Source organism: Colobus angolensis, unplaced genomic scaffold (assembly GCF_000951035.1).
Source record: "Colobus angolensis palliatus isolate OR3802 unplaced genomic scaffold, Cang.pa_1.0 Scaffold247, whole genome shotgun sequence".
Lineage (NCBI taxonomy): Eukaryota > Metazoa > Chordata > Mammalia > Primates > Cercopithecidae > Colobus > Colobus angolensis.
Window position 1 is genome coordinate 3493104 of NW_012115677.1, and position 15497 is coordinate 3508600.

A 15497-nucleotide genomic window follows, 5' to 3' on the forward strand; every position below is an offset into this window, starting at 1 on the left:
ACCTTTCTTTAGCTGCATAGTGCATGCTAATGGAATGATCATTGTCTTCTGAATCCTTTGGCTGCAACCTGGTGGCTGGAGTGTTGAAGTGCTTTATCTCTCTCTGGGTGAGCATTTGTCCGGTCATGAACTGCAGTGTGAATGTGGCGCTGTGGGAAAAGCCAAGGACCTGGAGTCTGGGAGACATGAGGCTCAGTACACAGTTCCATCACTTTATAGCTGTCCCTTAACTTCTCTGTGAGTCAGTGTCCCCAACAGAAAATGGGAATCATGCCCGGCCCATCTAGCTCTGGATTATGTAAGCCATAAAGTGCTATAGACTTCTTATCAGAAAACTGTTATGCTAGTTGTTTCTTGAAATTGAGCTGGCACGTGTGACTCCAGGAGAATCTGAAACACCCTGCAGTCATCTTGCAAGGATCTGCAGCATTCAGCCTGGGGAATGCACTTATTGCAAAGCTCAGTCTGGCCAAATGCAGCTATTGCTGGGCACTGTGTCTTAAGCTTCTTATGAAATAACACGTGAGTGCACACTCCTCAAAGACACTTTACACTAGACAGCAAATATTTCCTCAGCAGTCTTCCTTCCCACCCCTCGCACCAAAGGCAGGGTATGAACATCTTATTCCTGTGTCAATGTAATAATTGTTTGATCAAAGTAAACACTATTTTTTGCTTACTTATTAGTATGGAGAATTAAACAATTCCTCTGACTTTCCAGAAAGAAAGTCTGTTTTCCAGAAATGGAAGACTTGGCAAATGGGTAAAGAAACTTCTGGATTACTTATGCAGAAATGCAAACTGAGGAATGGCTAAGCCAACTATTTAACTATAAAATATACACGTGCACAGAGATGTAGAAGTCAGAGTTTCCTAAAGAGTTGACTGAGCTTTAGAAGTTTTGATGGCCATCATTCTCAGCAAACTAACAGAGGAACAGAAAACTAAACACTGCATGTTCTCACTCATAAGTGGGAGTTGAACAGTGAGAAAACATGAACACAAGGAGGGGAACAACATACACCAGGGCCTATTGGGGGTTGGGGAGCAAGAGGAGGGAGAGCATTAGGGCAAATACCTAGTACATGCAGGGCTTAAAACCTAGACCGGTTGATGGCTGCAGCAAACCACAATGACACATGTATACCTACGTAACAAACCTGCGCATTCTGCACATGTATCCTGGAATGTAAAATAAAATTTTTAAAAAAATTTTTAAAGAAGTTTTGATGGCTAAAGTTAACTAACCTGAACAAATAAGAACAGGAAGGTATGCAAAGCCAGCCATCTGTCAGGGTAGATAAAAGTTGTTTCATCTAGGTTTTGAGATCTTGGTGTCCCATCCATAACCTGCAAGGAAAAGTCAAGGTCACATTCAGTAGATACTAGAAGAGCATCATTCCTCTCCCTGTGTCTGCACTTCATACCCAGAGCAGTGGATTCCTCCATGCCTAGCACTAAGGAAAGAGATCTTTCCCATCTTACTCTCACAGAGTCCACTTTTGCTGAAAAGCAATGAATAGCTAAGGTAGCAAGCAGTTCAGCTGTATTAATGGAAACCTAAATTAATGATGGCATAAGCAAGATCACTTATTTCTTTCTCACTTAAAAGTTCAAGCGGGTATGGTAGCCCTGCTACAGGATGCAGTCGAGGTTCCAGCCTTCTCTCTTGCCAGTTTTACATCCACTTGGTTCAAGATGGCAACCTGAACCTCCACATTCCAACCACAGGGAAAGGGAAAGGAGAAGGTGAAAGCATGTTTCATCCCTTTTAAAGATAGGGAAGAAGTTACACTCACCACTTGACTCATGTTTTATTTCCCAGAAACCTAGTCCCATGAAAGGAAGGCTAAAACATGAAGCCCTTATTGGAAGTATTCATGTATCCCACTGAAAGTTAAGGGGTTTTATTCATATGAAAGAGAAGGGAAGAAAGGATATCAAAAGAGTACTGTTAGTTCTCTGTTCTAGCAACGTGATACATTTTATCTCATTTGAGAAATTCTACCATAAGAAAGTTTGGTTTTAGAATTGGCCTTCCAACTGGGTGTGGTGGCTTATGCCTGTAATCCCAGCACTTTGGGAGGCTGAGGTGGGCAGATCGCCTGAGGTCAGGAGTTCAAGACCAGCCTGGCCAACATGGTGAAACCCCATCTCTCTAAAAATACAAAAATTAGCCAGGTGTGATGATGGGCACCTGTAATCACAGCTACTTGGGAGGCTGAGGTAGGAGAGTCAATTGAACCTGGGAGGCAGAGATTGCAGTGAGCCGAGATCCCGCCACTGCACTCCAGCCTGAATGAGAAGAGTGAGACTCCATCTCAAAAAAAAAAAAAAAAAAAGAATTGTCTTTCCATAAATTAGATGTTACTGGAAAATGAAATGAAATTTCAAAATGATTTCATTATGTTTTCTAAGCAAGGTGCATGTTGCCAGGTTTCCAAAATTTTCTCCCCATAAACTAACCCACCCCTACCCCCATATCACCACCACTACCATCAGTGGCTACTGTTATTACTGTGGGTCTTGGGAAAGGCTACATCTTCCTTTTCAGGTTGATGTCAGTGCCACTGCCCACTCATCCATCATCAAGGCCCAGGTGCTGAGCAGAGCTGGCAGCCTCTGTGGGGCTGGTGGGCTGGGTCCCCAGAGGGAGCCCCTGCCAGGGGCAGAGGTCACCAGGGTAGCTAGGAACACAGATATCTTTTCTTGGTGGCAGCATTGTACAGTCACAGCAAACCACCGTGCCAACTCTAAGTGTTTTTATTTTGTACATCTTCATTCAAAACATTTCTCTGAAATAGAACCAATCTCCTACATCTTCCCCCTTGAGGTATGAAATAAGGATTAGAGAATTTGTTGCTTATTGGTTTTCAGGATTTATGGGTATGAACAAAAGAGAATTCACACCCTGATCCTTATGCCAAAAAAAACAAACAGACATTCTTTTATTTGGGGGGAACATAAAGGAATATTCAAAAAAATGTTTGAATAAAGCCCTTCCTAGCTTTCTATGGCATACATGAATATTTATAACATTTAGGAGATAGACTAGCAATGGATTAGAGGATAATATGCTGGCCGCCTGCCACTATCCCAGGCTGCATAAAGCATGCTGATAGGAGATTGGTTCTATTTCAGACATACCCATATTTAGGTATATTTATTTATATATATGATTTTTAAGGTAGTCATTTTATTTGCAGTGAGAAGCAGGGGGCAAACTTCTATACTTCTGTAAACATTACAGAAGCTAATTCATTAAGGAAGAGAACACGTCATTACATAATTAGCAACAATATGTTTTCTGTCACCAATAATATTATTATAAGATTCATGGAGAGAGCACTTCACTTGTTACCTCAATCTATGGAAAAAAAGAATCTCTAAGTAAAAACCTATGTGTTCAAATCCACCCTATTCCCAGACCTCTCCAACACAAAATAAATCTATGGGAGTACTTTGAGAGTTTATGTCCTTGTATAGATTTCACAGGCCAGGTTAAATGCAGATTTCCAAAGGGTATGCTTCAAAGCAACGTAACATGTGTGGAGTGTCCAGGCAAAAGAATTTACTAAGAAATATAAACATCTAGAAAGTAACCCTGGGCCTTTAGGGGATTACCTGCAGTTGGGAAGAGAAAACATAAACACATGAAATATTAAAAATCCACAAAAGATATAAAAACTAGGTCACAATAGTAATGAAAGCTGTCAGAAAGCAAAAAGCGGGAAAGAAAACTTCGTGTAGTTTTATCAATGGAAAATAAAACCGCATTATATGCAGTGACTTAATATCAGAAGATCTAAACTAGCCCTAAGCACCTGTCCAGCCTCATCTCACACTTTGTCTTTTCCGTGTCCAGTCCACGTTAGTGAGACCGGCCTGCCGCCTTCTCCTTTTGGCCTCAGGGTTTTTGCACTGGCTGTTACCTTTGCCTGAAATTGTCTTCCTCCAGTCGTCTGCTGTCTGGCTTCTCATCAGTCAGGCCTCAGCTCACAGGTCCCCTCCTCCATATAGTCTTCCCTGACCACCCTTGTAGGAAGGGAAGAAGATCACACGTCTTCCCTGATCTCCCCTCCTCCCTGTGCTGCTGTGTCTGTCCTTGTAACACCGTTCCGCCACACCCAGCACTCTCCGACACAGCCTTGCCTTAATAGGGGTTTCACAGCCTGAGATGATCTTCCTGCCTCTTCAGTGTCTTCCCCACCAGAAAGAATGCAAGTGCCCTGGCCCAGGTATCTGTTTTGTCCACTGATATTTCTCCAGCACCATAAAAATATCTGGCACATTATTTCCCCAGCACCCATAAAAATGTCTGGCACATCGTAAGTATGCAAGAAGTACTCGTTGAATAAAAGAATAAAATGTTAATGTTTCAGTGTTGGGCTTAGTGCACGAAAGCATTTTTCAAAGATTTTATGTAATAAATCCAAAAGTGTTTTCTATTTTATTAGAAAATTGGATTAACCGGCCAGGCGCAGTGGCTCACGCCTGCAATCCCAGCACTTTGGGAGGCCGAGGCGGGTGGATCTTGAGGTCAGGAGTTCAAGACCAGCCTGGCCAAGATGGTAAAACCCCATCTCTACTAAAAATACAAAAATTAGCCAGGCGTGGTGGCGGGCACCTGTAATCCCAGCTATTCAGGAGGCTGAGGCAGGAGAATTGCTTGAACCCAGGCAACAGAGGTTGCAGTGAGCCAAGATCGTGCCACTGCACTCCAACCTGGGCAATAGAGTGAGACTCCATCTCAAAAAGAAAAAGAAAATTGGATTAACCAAAATGTCCCAAAGCGTTTTGCATAACTGAGACATTGTAAACGATGACTTTGCCTTAGCCTTTGTTCCTAACCAGACATTTTTCTGTCCCCCTTCCTCCCTGTGGTGCTGTGTCTATCCTCCAGTGTCCCTCCCTGAGTACATAGAGGTACACATGCTCTACATGTGCCTGGACAGGCACCTGAACTGCCTTCTTCCATGGTCATTATATGTACCACATACCATGAGCATCATGCATGTGTTACACATGTGTATCTGCATGTCACACACCTCTTGGATATTAAAGCTTTATCTGTAGGGAGACAGGACTCAGAGCTCCTCCTCAATGATGCAGACAGTGAAGGCTGGTTCAGCTTCTGTTCCCTTTCATCTCTGGTCCTCACTGTGCCCTTCCATTTGGCTGCTATCACAGGCACAATCTCTGTTAGGTGAGACACTGTGTATTTCTGAATCTTGTGAAAAAAAATTCTTGTCCCAAATATGTGGAGCTCTGAGTGAAATAATCAAATGGTGTAAATGTGGTTTTACACATGCTAAGCAAAGAGATCCTATATTTGATAGGCATAGGACTGGAGACAGAATCAAATCGGTAGAGGCAGAAATGTAAGAAAAAGCAATCTGGCAAACATTAAGAGCAAGGATGGTAAAGATCTTAAGGGGCAACAGAAGGAAAGATTAAAACTGTTGAAGGCAGGCATTTAGAAGAGGCCTTTCGGTGAGGAGCCGCTTCTTGAGGGATCTGAGCAGAGGCAGAATAATAGGCCAAGAGGGAGGCTATTGTGGCTGCTGTCTGGGAGCGGGAGGTCCTAGAGTGGCACCAGTGAGGTGGCGTGGCCCGGAGGGCCTGCTGGTCCGAACTTGAAGAATAAAGTCTTCTCCTCTTCCACAATGGGAGAGCAAAGGGGGAACTTGGACTAGGGCACAAGAGTCAGTGCAGAACTGGCCAGGAAGGTAGAGCAGCCACAAAGTCCTAGTAGGCTATGTCATGTCTTTACAGGAGTGAAAGTGGAACTTAGCTGGCCTGCTTCTCAGGGGAGGATGCCACAGAAGGGTGACGCCTGCTGAGAGCCAGGCCGCAAAGGCCCAGTCTGAGAACATGGTACCTCTGACGCCTCAGCGGACTCAAGGGAAATTCCCTGCATCCGAGCTTGAGAGAAATTTGTGTTTGGGATGCTGGCCTCAGAGCCTCTGGCTTATGCCGGGCCGAAGTGCACACAGTGGTCACCTCTTCCTTTGGATGGTGTCTTTGTACTGGTCACTCTGATGCAGGCTGACCCCTAAATTGGGGTTCAACTGGGGAGAGTTCTTGGCTTTCCTAAGGAAGGAATTTAAGAGTGAGCTGACAATGAAAGACAGCAAGTTCATGAGAGGAACAGTGTACAGTAAAACAGCTGCTCCATAGACCGAGCAGTGCTGTCTCATAGGCAGGGTAGCACAGAATAGCACTCACAGAGTGCTGGCCGGCTCTATTTATACCTACTCTACTTATATGCTAACTAAGGAGCAGGTTTTTCACAAACTTTCTGGAAAAGGGGCCAGAAGTTCCTGGAACCATCTAAGGTAGCTTCCCAGTCATTGCAGTGGCATTTGTAAACTGTCATGGCACCAGGGGGTGGGGGGCGGCGGGGACGGGGTGGGGTGTTGTCTTATGCAAATACATTATAATTCCTAGTCCTAGCTGGTTTGGGCTGGTTTCTTTGCTACATCAGCAAGGTGGTGACCAAGGCTGGGAAAACAAATCCTGCTGATGTTCTGCCTCCACTCTGCAACACAGGCCCCAGGAAGGACATCTGCTTCTGTGCCCCTCTGTTCTCAGCTCTAAAGAAACATAGACGCGTGACATAGTCACGGAGTTCTTCACTTGCCACTTCATTTCTCCTTTCTGCATTTCCCTCCTCAAGTGCATGTCCTCAGGGGAATTCATCAGCTTTCAGCTGGACCCATCTCTAAGCCCTGTAGGCCATGAACTGTAGGAACATATTCATTTTTGCGCATAAGCTCCGAAGACCTGTACTTAAGATTAGTCCCAAGAAACGTCAGTTTCAGTGTGGTGACCGGGGGTTCCATTTGTCCACCTGCGCGGATCCGGAGCGCCTTCTAAACGAGGTGCTCTAATGTGGGGCATGTTCGCGCCACATTCACTCCCGAATTACCAGTTGCTGTCTTCATTAGCTATTTGCTCATGGGAATGTGTTGTAAACCTCAGGCTGGCTACCAGGGAAAAAAAGATGAGAATCTGCGCTTTGGAATAATCAGACATTCCTGCCCCCCACCCCCCGGCCTGGCATTATAGAAAGTTGCCTGGCCAGCTCCAGGCAGGCCAACCTGCTCTGGCGGACGGTGAAGCACAGGGTGTGATGTTTTGTTTCGCCCCCGCTGCAGCAGTTGGATAATGCAGCCTGTATCTCTTTAACCTTCGTTTCTGCCAGGCTGGACGGCGAGCACCAGGGAATAAACAGCTGTCTGCCATCAAAAATAACATGGGCTGTTGTGTGTGGAAAGATAGACTCTAACTAGATGGTTTTAGTTTTTAAAATCCTCCACTCTGGTCCAGGAAATCAACTGTACATCACAGAGCAGAAAGCTGCATCCACACAGCAGCTCAGTGAAGGAGGCTGAGGTTTAAGTCACGATTACTTCAACAGATGTCAGTGGCATGACTTTTTTTTTTTTTTTTTTTACCGTAGGCCCAGTATAGCATCATCTAGATCAAGGAAAGAAGGAAGATCATAATTTCTCTGCACTTTACAATTTGTTTAGTCTAGGGCACCGTACCAGAGACTGTTCGGAAGAGAACCAAAACTGTCTTATGAAGAATTGTTGAAGAAATTGAGAATATTTAGGCTGAACAAGAAAAGATCTGGGAGTGCAAGGATATCCATAACAGTTATATTCAAGTATTTGAAGACTTGTCCTGTTAAAAAGAAATTAAACGTGTTTGTTGTTAGGTCATTGCCATGGCATTTGTAAACTGTCATGGTGCCGGTGGGAGTCTTACGCAAATGCATTATGAGCTCCAAGGATAAATGAGTGAAAAGTAAAAGGAGAAAGACCTTAACTCACAGTGACAAGTTTTAATAATCAGAGATGTCTAACAATGAAAGAAGCTAGTTTTGGAGGTAATGCGTTACTCATTGCTGGGATGCATTCAAACAGCGGGAGAGCCACTGTTTCTAGGCAGGCTGTGGAAAAAGCACTGTGCACTCTGGAGATGGTTCAAGGAGGTGACTCCTGAAGTCTCTTTCAGCAACCCAGGAGAATGCCTTGTAGTTGGATGTAGTTGTCAGTAACTGCTTAATATTACGTGTGTTAATGGGTGCAAAAGAAGGTGAAGTTAAAATATTAAGTTAACCCTTCTTTGGCCTTGTGAAAGCATTTGTAACTATGCATTGACCAGCAATGCTAGTTGGATTCACACATCATAACTGTGGGTTCACACCATTAAACATTATTATCTCGACTTCACAAAGGAAAAGAATGGACCTTGTTGTAAAGCCAGATTTGGATTTCAAAGTTAAACTGAAGTTATCTTTGAGAACAATTAAAAAGGATACGTCAAAATTAAAACCATTGTTAAAATTAATCAAAGATTTAGAAAGGTAGAATGAACTTCAGGGCTGGAAATTACTGATTTAAACAATTGTTCTCACATTTTAAACTACATAATGAGCTAAAAATTATGAAGCCTCAGAGTATAGCTGTAAAGAGTAGCATAAAACCAAAGTCAGAATGAAATGTTTTAGCTTTCAAAACTCAAAAGCAGAACAATTACTCCCTACAAAATGGTATAGGAAGAGGTTTCTGACCCCTGCTAATTGTTTTATTATTCTTCAGAGGGGCATACTGGCTGCATTTCCCAGGGTTTTCGGTAATTACACTCCATTCAATATCTGAAGAATTACAATAATTCTACATGGAATATACTTGTGCCCTTCAGATGCAAAGCCTTTAGAGAAGTGAAAAAACAACTTAAAAGTAAATTAGCAGGGAAGTGATCATAGTTACTATTTATTTCAAGGCTCCATATATCAAGGGCTAATTATACATTGTACGTTACATTTTCTGGGAGGGATTTGTGGTATGTTTCTCATGCTGATCAACAGATGGACGTGTCAGTTTTTAGGATCTTTGATGAAGTGAAGTTCTAACTTTTCCAGTTGCCTCTTTGTGTGCGAAATTATCCAATGCGGGCACATGTCACTTCAGGCTTGCTGGAGTCCTCAAAGCAGTAGTATTCAGTGAGGTATTATGATGCTCGCAGATAATATATTTGTAAGGCCTTGACTCATCTGTGATTTTTTTTTTAACGCTACATAAGCTTTCTCAAAGTCATTTTCTTATACTTTGGCAAGTCAAGGGTCCATGAGAGAAGAAAGGGATGACTGGAATTACCTAGCTGCTCAGAGATCAGGGAGTCTCTTTCCCTGCATGGAGCCTTATCAGTTTTCTGCTAGTGTTGTAATTAATCTGTTATCTCTACGGGACCCCCCTTTAGAGCTTGAGCAGGAAGGTGTCCTGAAACATACATAGTGAGTGACAGGAGTGCCAGCTACTGTTCAAATACCATGACATTCTGGCTAAGAAATGGAGCGTAGGCCTTATCAGTGTTTTTCCCCAGGGGATGGGAGTCTCTGTTTCTGTCCATTTTCTTTTCTCTTTTCTTTTGTTTTTAATTGAGCTCAGCACAAAAGATTCCCTTTTAAGTCTTTATTGCAACCAAAACTTTACAAAGAAATTAAGATGATCACTTAGTGACAACATTTTAAAAGGTCAAATAAATTACAATCTGTCCACTTGGTTGAATACATGCTTTTAAAAAAATGTTTTAAAATGCAAATGGCATGGAAAATAGTCACAATGCAATGTGAAAAATTTCAAATCAAAATTAAATATATATGTACTATAGGAATTCAAATTTTTTGAAAAATATGTTTTTTTATATTTTTAAATATAAGAAGGCTATGTAATGAAATATTAACAAGATTACTCTGAAGTAATATTCTAAGTGATTTTTACTTTGCTCTTAACATTTTCTGTATTTTCTGAATTTCTAAGATGCTTATATGTTAGTGTTATAATCAGAAAGGAAGAAAGAAGGGAATCAAATCATTAGGATTAACATTAAAATACAAACTTTGGCTGGAAGATTAGAGAGGTCAGTAATACAGAATGTGTAGCAAAAGTGTAAAGGTAGAATATTTTGACTTGCTGTTCAGTCAATATAATCTCATACCTCATTAGTGACTCTTATTTACTGTGAGGAACTTGACAAGCTAACCCTTCTCCAAATCTAGGATAGTTACAGATTCTCTTACAAATTCATGGCAACCACAAGAAAGGATGGTGAAAAAGCATTAATGTACAGTCTCAGGCATGATAGATGCTTTTTTTTTTTTTTGAGACGGAGTCTTGCTGTTTCGCCCAGGCCAGAGTGCAGTGGCTGGATCTCGGCTCACTGCAAGCTCCATGTCCCAGGTTCACGCCATTCTCCTGCCTCAGCCTCCTGAGTAGCTGGGACTACAGGCGCCCACCACCACACCCGCCTAACTTTTGTATTTTTAGTAGAGACGGGGTTTCACCGTGTTAGCCAGGATGGTCTCGATCTCCTGACCTCGTGATCCACCTGCCTCGGCCTCCCAAAGTCCTGGGATTACAGGCGTGAGCCATTACGCCCGGCCAGTAGATGCTTTTTACATCATGGGGAACATGCCAACAATTAAGAGAGTTACGCCATTAATATTCCTTACCTGAAAATGCCTTGTATGTAAGTGGGTACCCTTTTGAAATAATTAAACAAGTTATACATCAATTAGTTGCCTTCAAATAGTCAACATCTCAGAACATGTCATTTCTCATGGTATCAAGTATTGCAGAAATCAATAATGGTTTATTTGCCTTTTTGGATTGTACTCTACGCTTACTTGAATTTCTATCTTTCTTTTTTCTATATTCCTTTTAGCGCATGATTGCAAATACGGCCAGAACAGTGAGATACTACAGGAGCCAACCCTTCAGTAAGTTAAGTGCTGCCACCTCTGTAGATGTTGGTGATTAAGGTCTTCTTAATGAGGCCATTGAGACACCCTCGGAGCCTGGGAACTATCTGACTGTGTCAGAGACACTTTGGACCATGAATTCCATGAGATAGGGGCCTTGAGTGTAAAGATGCTTTTTGCTGTTTTAAACTAGAACATATTTACATTGTTGTGAAACTAGAAAATAACCATAGGAATATTATTTTGTGAATGAATTTAAAGAGAATTAATTTGCTCTATCCAGTGTGACTGGAGACAACTCAAGCACGACTGCCAACAAATCCTGCCTCAAACCAACTCTCTTTGTGACTCATTGCTCCATGTTGAGAAACTCACATCAGCCCTTGATGACTCAGTTCAGTCATTTATAAACTAGGAAAGATAATATTTATTGTCTTTCAGGGTGTTGCAAGAATGCATTAATGTTTATAGCACATTCGTAAAAGGTCCTATAACAGGATTTCATACTATATTTCGAGTATTCCCACATGAATTTGAGGTGCTCTTTTAAAACCTGAACATGTATCACAAGAACTGGTATAACACTTTAATATAAAAAGATTACTAATAATAAATAACAATTTTAGTCTGTTGGGAGTTAAGTTGCATCATAGCACTGGATGGTCATACTAGACCAGTGCTACTGTTTCTTCTGGGCTGGGACTTTGGTGGTGGGGATGGAGCTTTGGCTCCCTCAGTCTGGTGTGGAAATGACAAGGTGAACACTAAGCGTTTTTGCTGAGCTCATTGTGTGAGTCACTTGAGGAAATTTGTCTCATTAACTCAGGATGACACTATGACATAGACATGAATCTGAGGCCGCCAGTACCATCTCCTCCAACAAACCCAGTGCTGAGAGACTACGATGCTCTTGTTTTATTAGTCAGAGTTGTTTGCTCTTCCTAGTGCAGGACTGGCTCATGGCCAGGTTTGCTAACATGGGGCACCAGAACTACTAAGTGTTCATTTTTTAATGAATAGGGAGGAAAAATCTAAGAAAAATAACCTTGATTTGGGGAGCAACTGATTCAAATGATTGTGCCTTCTCTTGACTTCCAAAATGTGAATAGTCTTGCACATCATCAACTATTCTTATGTGGATTCAGCCAGAAATAAAGTGTCTCATGTGTTTTCATCATTAATTTACTTCGTGTTTAAAGATATGATCATAAAGCAGTTGTACAAGTGAAAACAAGAATAGATAAGTGACACCATTTACAACCGGAGTTTATGATCCCAGATCCATGGACTTTCCATAGCAGGGATCAAGGGGGCCCTGAAATTATATGCCAAATCTTGTGTGCCCAGGGGGGTTTCTAGCCGTAAGAAGGTTTTCAGTGAGGTTCAAGAACCACAAAATAATGTATTTTGTTCTATGAGCCTCTTTGCAAGTAAATCTTGCATTCTCCTATGTCTCCTCCTAGAGAAGCCAAGGAGAACATTTATTTAAAAAGAAAAACTCCACTGCATTTGTTGAAGTTATCAGTAACGTCTGGTAAACAACAGCTGCTCAGCTCTGAAGTCAACAATCTATAGATAAAGCTATAGGAATAGATTCACAAACACTGTGGGAATGTGTACAATGTAATTACAGTATATTGTACATGTAGAGTACACTGCCAGTGAGAAGCGGAGGAAATTAAACACAATGTGCTCTGCAGTTCGCTGTGGTATTATTTCTATGTGATAATTATACTGATGAGTTTCTTCTCACAGGGGGCAGGGGCACGTATGTCTTCTTTCTGCTTTTCTGCGTTCAGACCTGCAACACTCCCCTTCACCCCTTGTGCAGATGGCATTCTAACTGTCTTTGGGAGTGCTGTGTGGATCTAGCAGGAGCAACTAGACTACAGAAGGCAGTGTACTGTGGTGGAAAGAACCCTGGTCAAGAGCCAGGGTCTGGCTCTGCCACTCCGGTGTCCCCTTAGACCAGAGGCCCTACCCAGTGAGGCATGAAATGAAGGTGGCCCACAGAGGTATTGGGTCTAAAGAGAGCATTTTTTCCCCCTTTTCTTTTGAAATAATGTCACCATTTTAAAATCGGGAGAATTCACAAAGAAGAAATCCATATTTCCCATTTCTTAACAAAAAAAAAAAAAAAAAGGAAGATCTGGCAACTCTAGACACAGATTCCCCCGTGGCAGCAACATGCAAAAGCCAGGTCATCACTTCCGGAGGGACCTGTGTTTCCAGTTCACCACCTTCCAGTCTGGCTTTCCTCATTCATGTACATTCCCTGTGAGGGCTAAGTGCTTTGGCTCATCACTCAGCCCTGATCTTCATGAAATCAGTTAACCTCAGTTGCTCACATGCTTGAGATGTGCATCAGAATAGAATGGTAGTTAAGTTTTCAGAGCAAATAGCATCAAAGAATCAAAGGTCTAGCAGAAGTCATAACTTCAGCCTGTGAGTTGGGTTTTTTTCTGAATATGGACAGCCTCTAAGAACATACAATCTGTATAGTAATGCTGTGTACTGTGGGCAAGTAAAGAGGGGAGTCAGGACTCTGTAGTCTCACTGGTTTGCTTCAGTTTGGCCCAGATGTTAAGCACTTTTGTGAGAGGCTAATGAAAACTGTGTCTTTTGACGTTAGTCTTCATCTGAATCAAAGGAGGCAGAGACACAAAGTGTGAGACACAGAGACCTCTGGAAAGGGAAACAATTTTAATCTATACCCAGGGGCTATCAGACAGATGCTTCCCTTTTAATTTGGTGCCATTTTTTTTTTTTTTTTTTGCAACGTGCAATTCAAAGGAGAATGATCAAAAGAGGTGATTTCAGGGAAGAAAAGAAAATTGGAGGGTAGGAAGGAGGAGATGGAACAACCAAGCAGAAACGTTTCAATGATTGTGGTGTGTTGAAAGGTCTTGAGGGAACCCAGGAACCTACGATAAATGTAATAAATAATTGGAGAAGTAAGACTGTATCTTATATACATATATTACACAATGCCAATTCTGCCCTTTACTCTTTCAACAGATCCTGATGCAGCTCAAGCTAATAAGAACCATCAGGATGTCCGGAGTTATGTACGGCAATTAAATGTGATTGACAACCAGAGAACTTTATCACAGATGTCACACAGATTAGAGCCTCGTCGACCATAGACATTTCAAATGCCCAGAGCAACAGTCTGTCTCCAGTCCACAATCTTTCAAAAATGCCATTTATGCTACTACTGACTGTATTGCCACTAGAGAATTCCACAAAACAAGCAAAAACACATCCTGAGACACCTCAGGGCTGCATTCAGCTTACCAGCTACCTGGCAAGAAAAGGAATTATTTGACTTGCCTAAAGCTTACACACTCTAGCTTAGGAATCCCCAGTTTGTGGTTACCCTGTTTTATTTCCACTTGTGCCATCTTCTCTGCTGAAGTGTTGAATAAGGCCCACGTGAAGAGTTTGGTAGAAATACCCTTGTCAAGAGAACTAGCAAGCCCCTGACATTTGTTTCTAAGAGTGTTTATGGGATGAGATGTGCTACAAATGGGATAGATTTGGATAAAATTTTAACTCAACATCTTGATTTGGAGCATGGGGTTTGGGGAAGGTGTTGAGGAATCTATAGAAGTCCAAATTATAGATTATATTCTTCCATCTTCATCATCTTACCTCTGAAGGAATAGAGCCTGACCACATTATTATGAAACATTATGGCTGTTTATGTAATTTAGGGAGGACTGGTCTGTAATTTCTGAATGATATATAGAATAATATTTATGTTTACAATGTAACTTTTCAAAATTTACAAATCAGGATTATATACATAAGAATTCCACTAAGAAATGTCAAGGTTCTTAAATTTGCCAGCATTAAAGTAGAAAATAATATTTCAGAAGAGCACAATATGCACAAAACATTTTTCAAAATTGAAATATTTTCCTGGGCATTAAAAACCTTTACTATTGGCTACAAATTTATTGTACCTGATGAAAAAATATTTTCTGGACTGAAATGTTATTACAAATATCTTAATTTTCAGCAATTGTTTTGCACTTTCAAAGATTGTAAATAGTTCATTCAATCAATGGTATAGAGTTATTTATTTGCTACATAATAGATATTGTGCCAAATAATTACTTTTTATTTATTTTATTTAGTATGTAATTTTGAAGTACATTTTTTTTTTCCTGTTTTCACAATTAGACTACATTTAATGTGTAGGAATTGTATGTATATATATCTTCTGTAAATAACATCTAGTATCTTCACTAAATATAATTGTTGACAAGAAATGATTGTGTTTGTCTCAATTCCTATAATATGAAAGGGATAACCATTTGGTATGGTGGAGGTATTGGATCTTTTAATGACACAAAATTCACACACTATAAAATTCATTCTTTTAAAGTGTAGAATCCTGTGATTTTTAGTATATTTACAAAGTTGTATAGATAACCATCATCAGTATCTAACTTCAGAGCATTCTCCTCATCCCTAAAATAAACTCTGAACTCATTAGCAGTCACTCCTCATTCTTCTCTCCCTCCAACCTCTGGCAACCACAAATCTGCTTTCTTTGTCTTTAGATTTACTCTGGATGTTTCATATGAGTGGAATCATACAGTATGAGGCCTTTTGTGTCTGGTTCCTTTCACTTAGCATAATGTTTTCAAGGTTGACCATATTATAGCTTGTACCAGTACTTCATTTATTTTTATGGTCACATAATATTCCATTC

At 41.1% G+C, this 15497-nt stretch overlaps 1 protein-coding gene across 5 annotated transcripts in view; it reads left to right on the forward strand.

Annotated features, from left to right (window-relative positions):
• Positions 1-15051, forward strand: part of LOC105514542 (rap guanine nucleotide exchange factor 4) — a 233895-nt gene extending 218844 nt beyond the window's left edge. For all 5 annotated transcript variants that reach the window (XM_011945959.1, XM_011945960.1, XM_011945963.1 and 2 more), the window contains 2 exons: positions 10738-10792; positions 13793-15051. In XM_011945959.1, the coding sequence (XP_011801349.1) occupies positions 10738-10792; positions 13793-13920 (183 nt within the window). In that variant the 3' untranslated portion in view covers positions 13921-15051. The remainder of the gene's footprint in view (positions 1-10737; positions 10793-13792) is intronic.
• Positions 15052-15497: the final 446 nt, after the last annotated feature.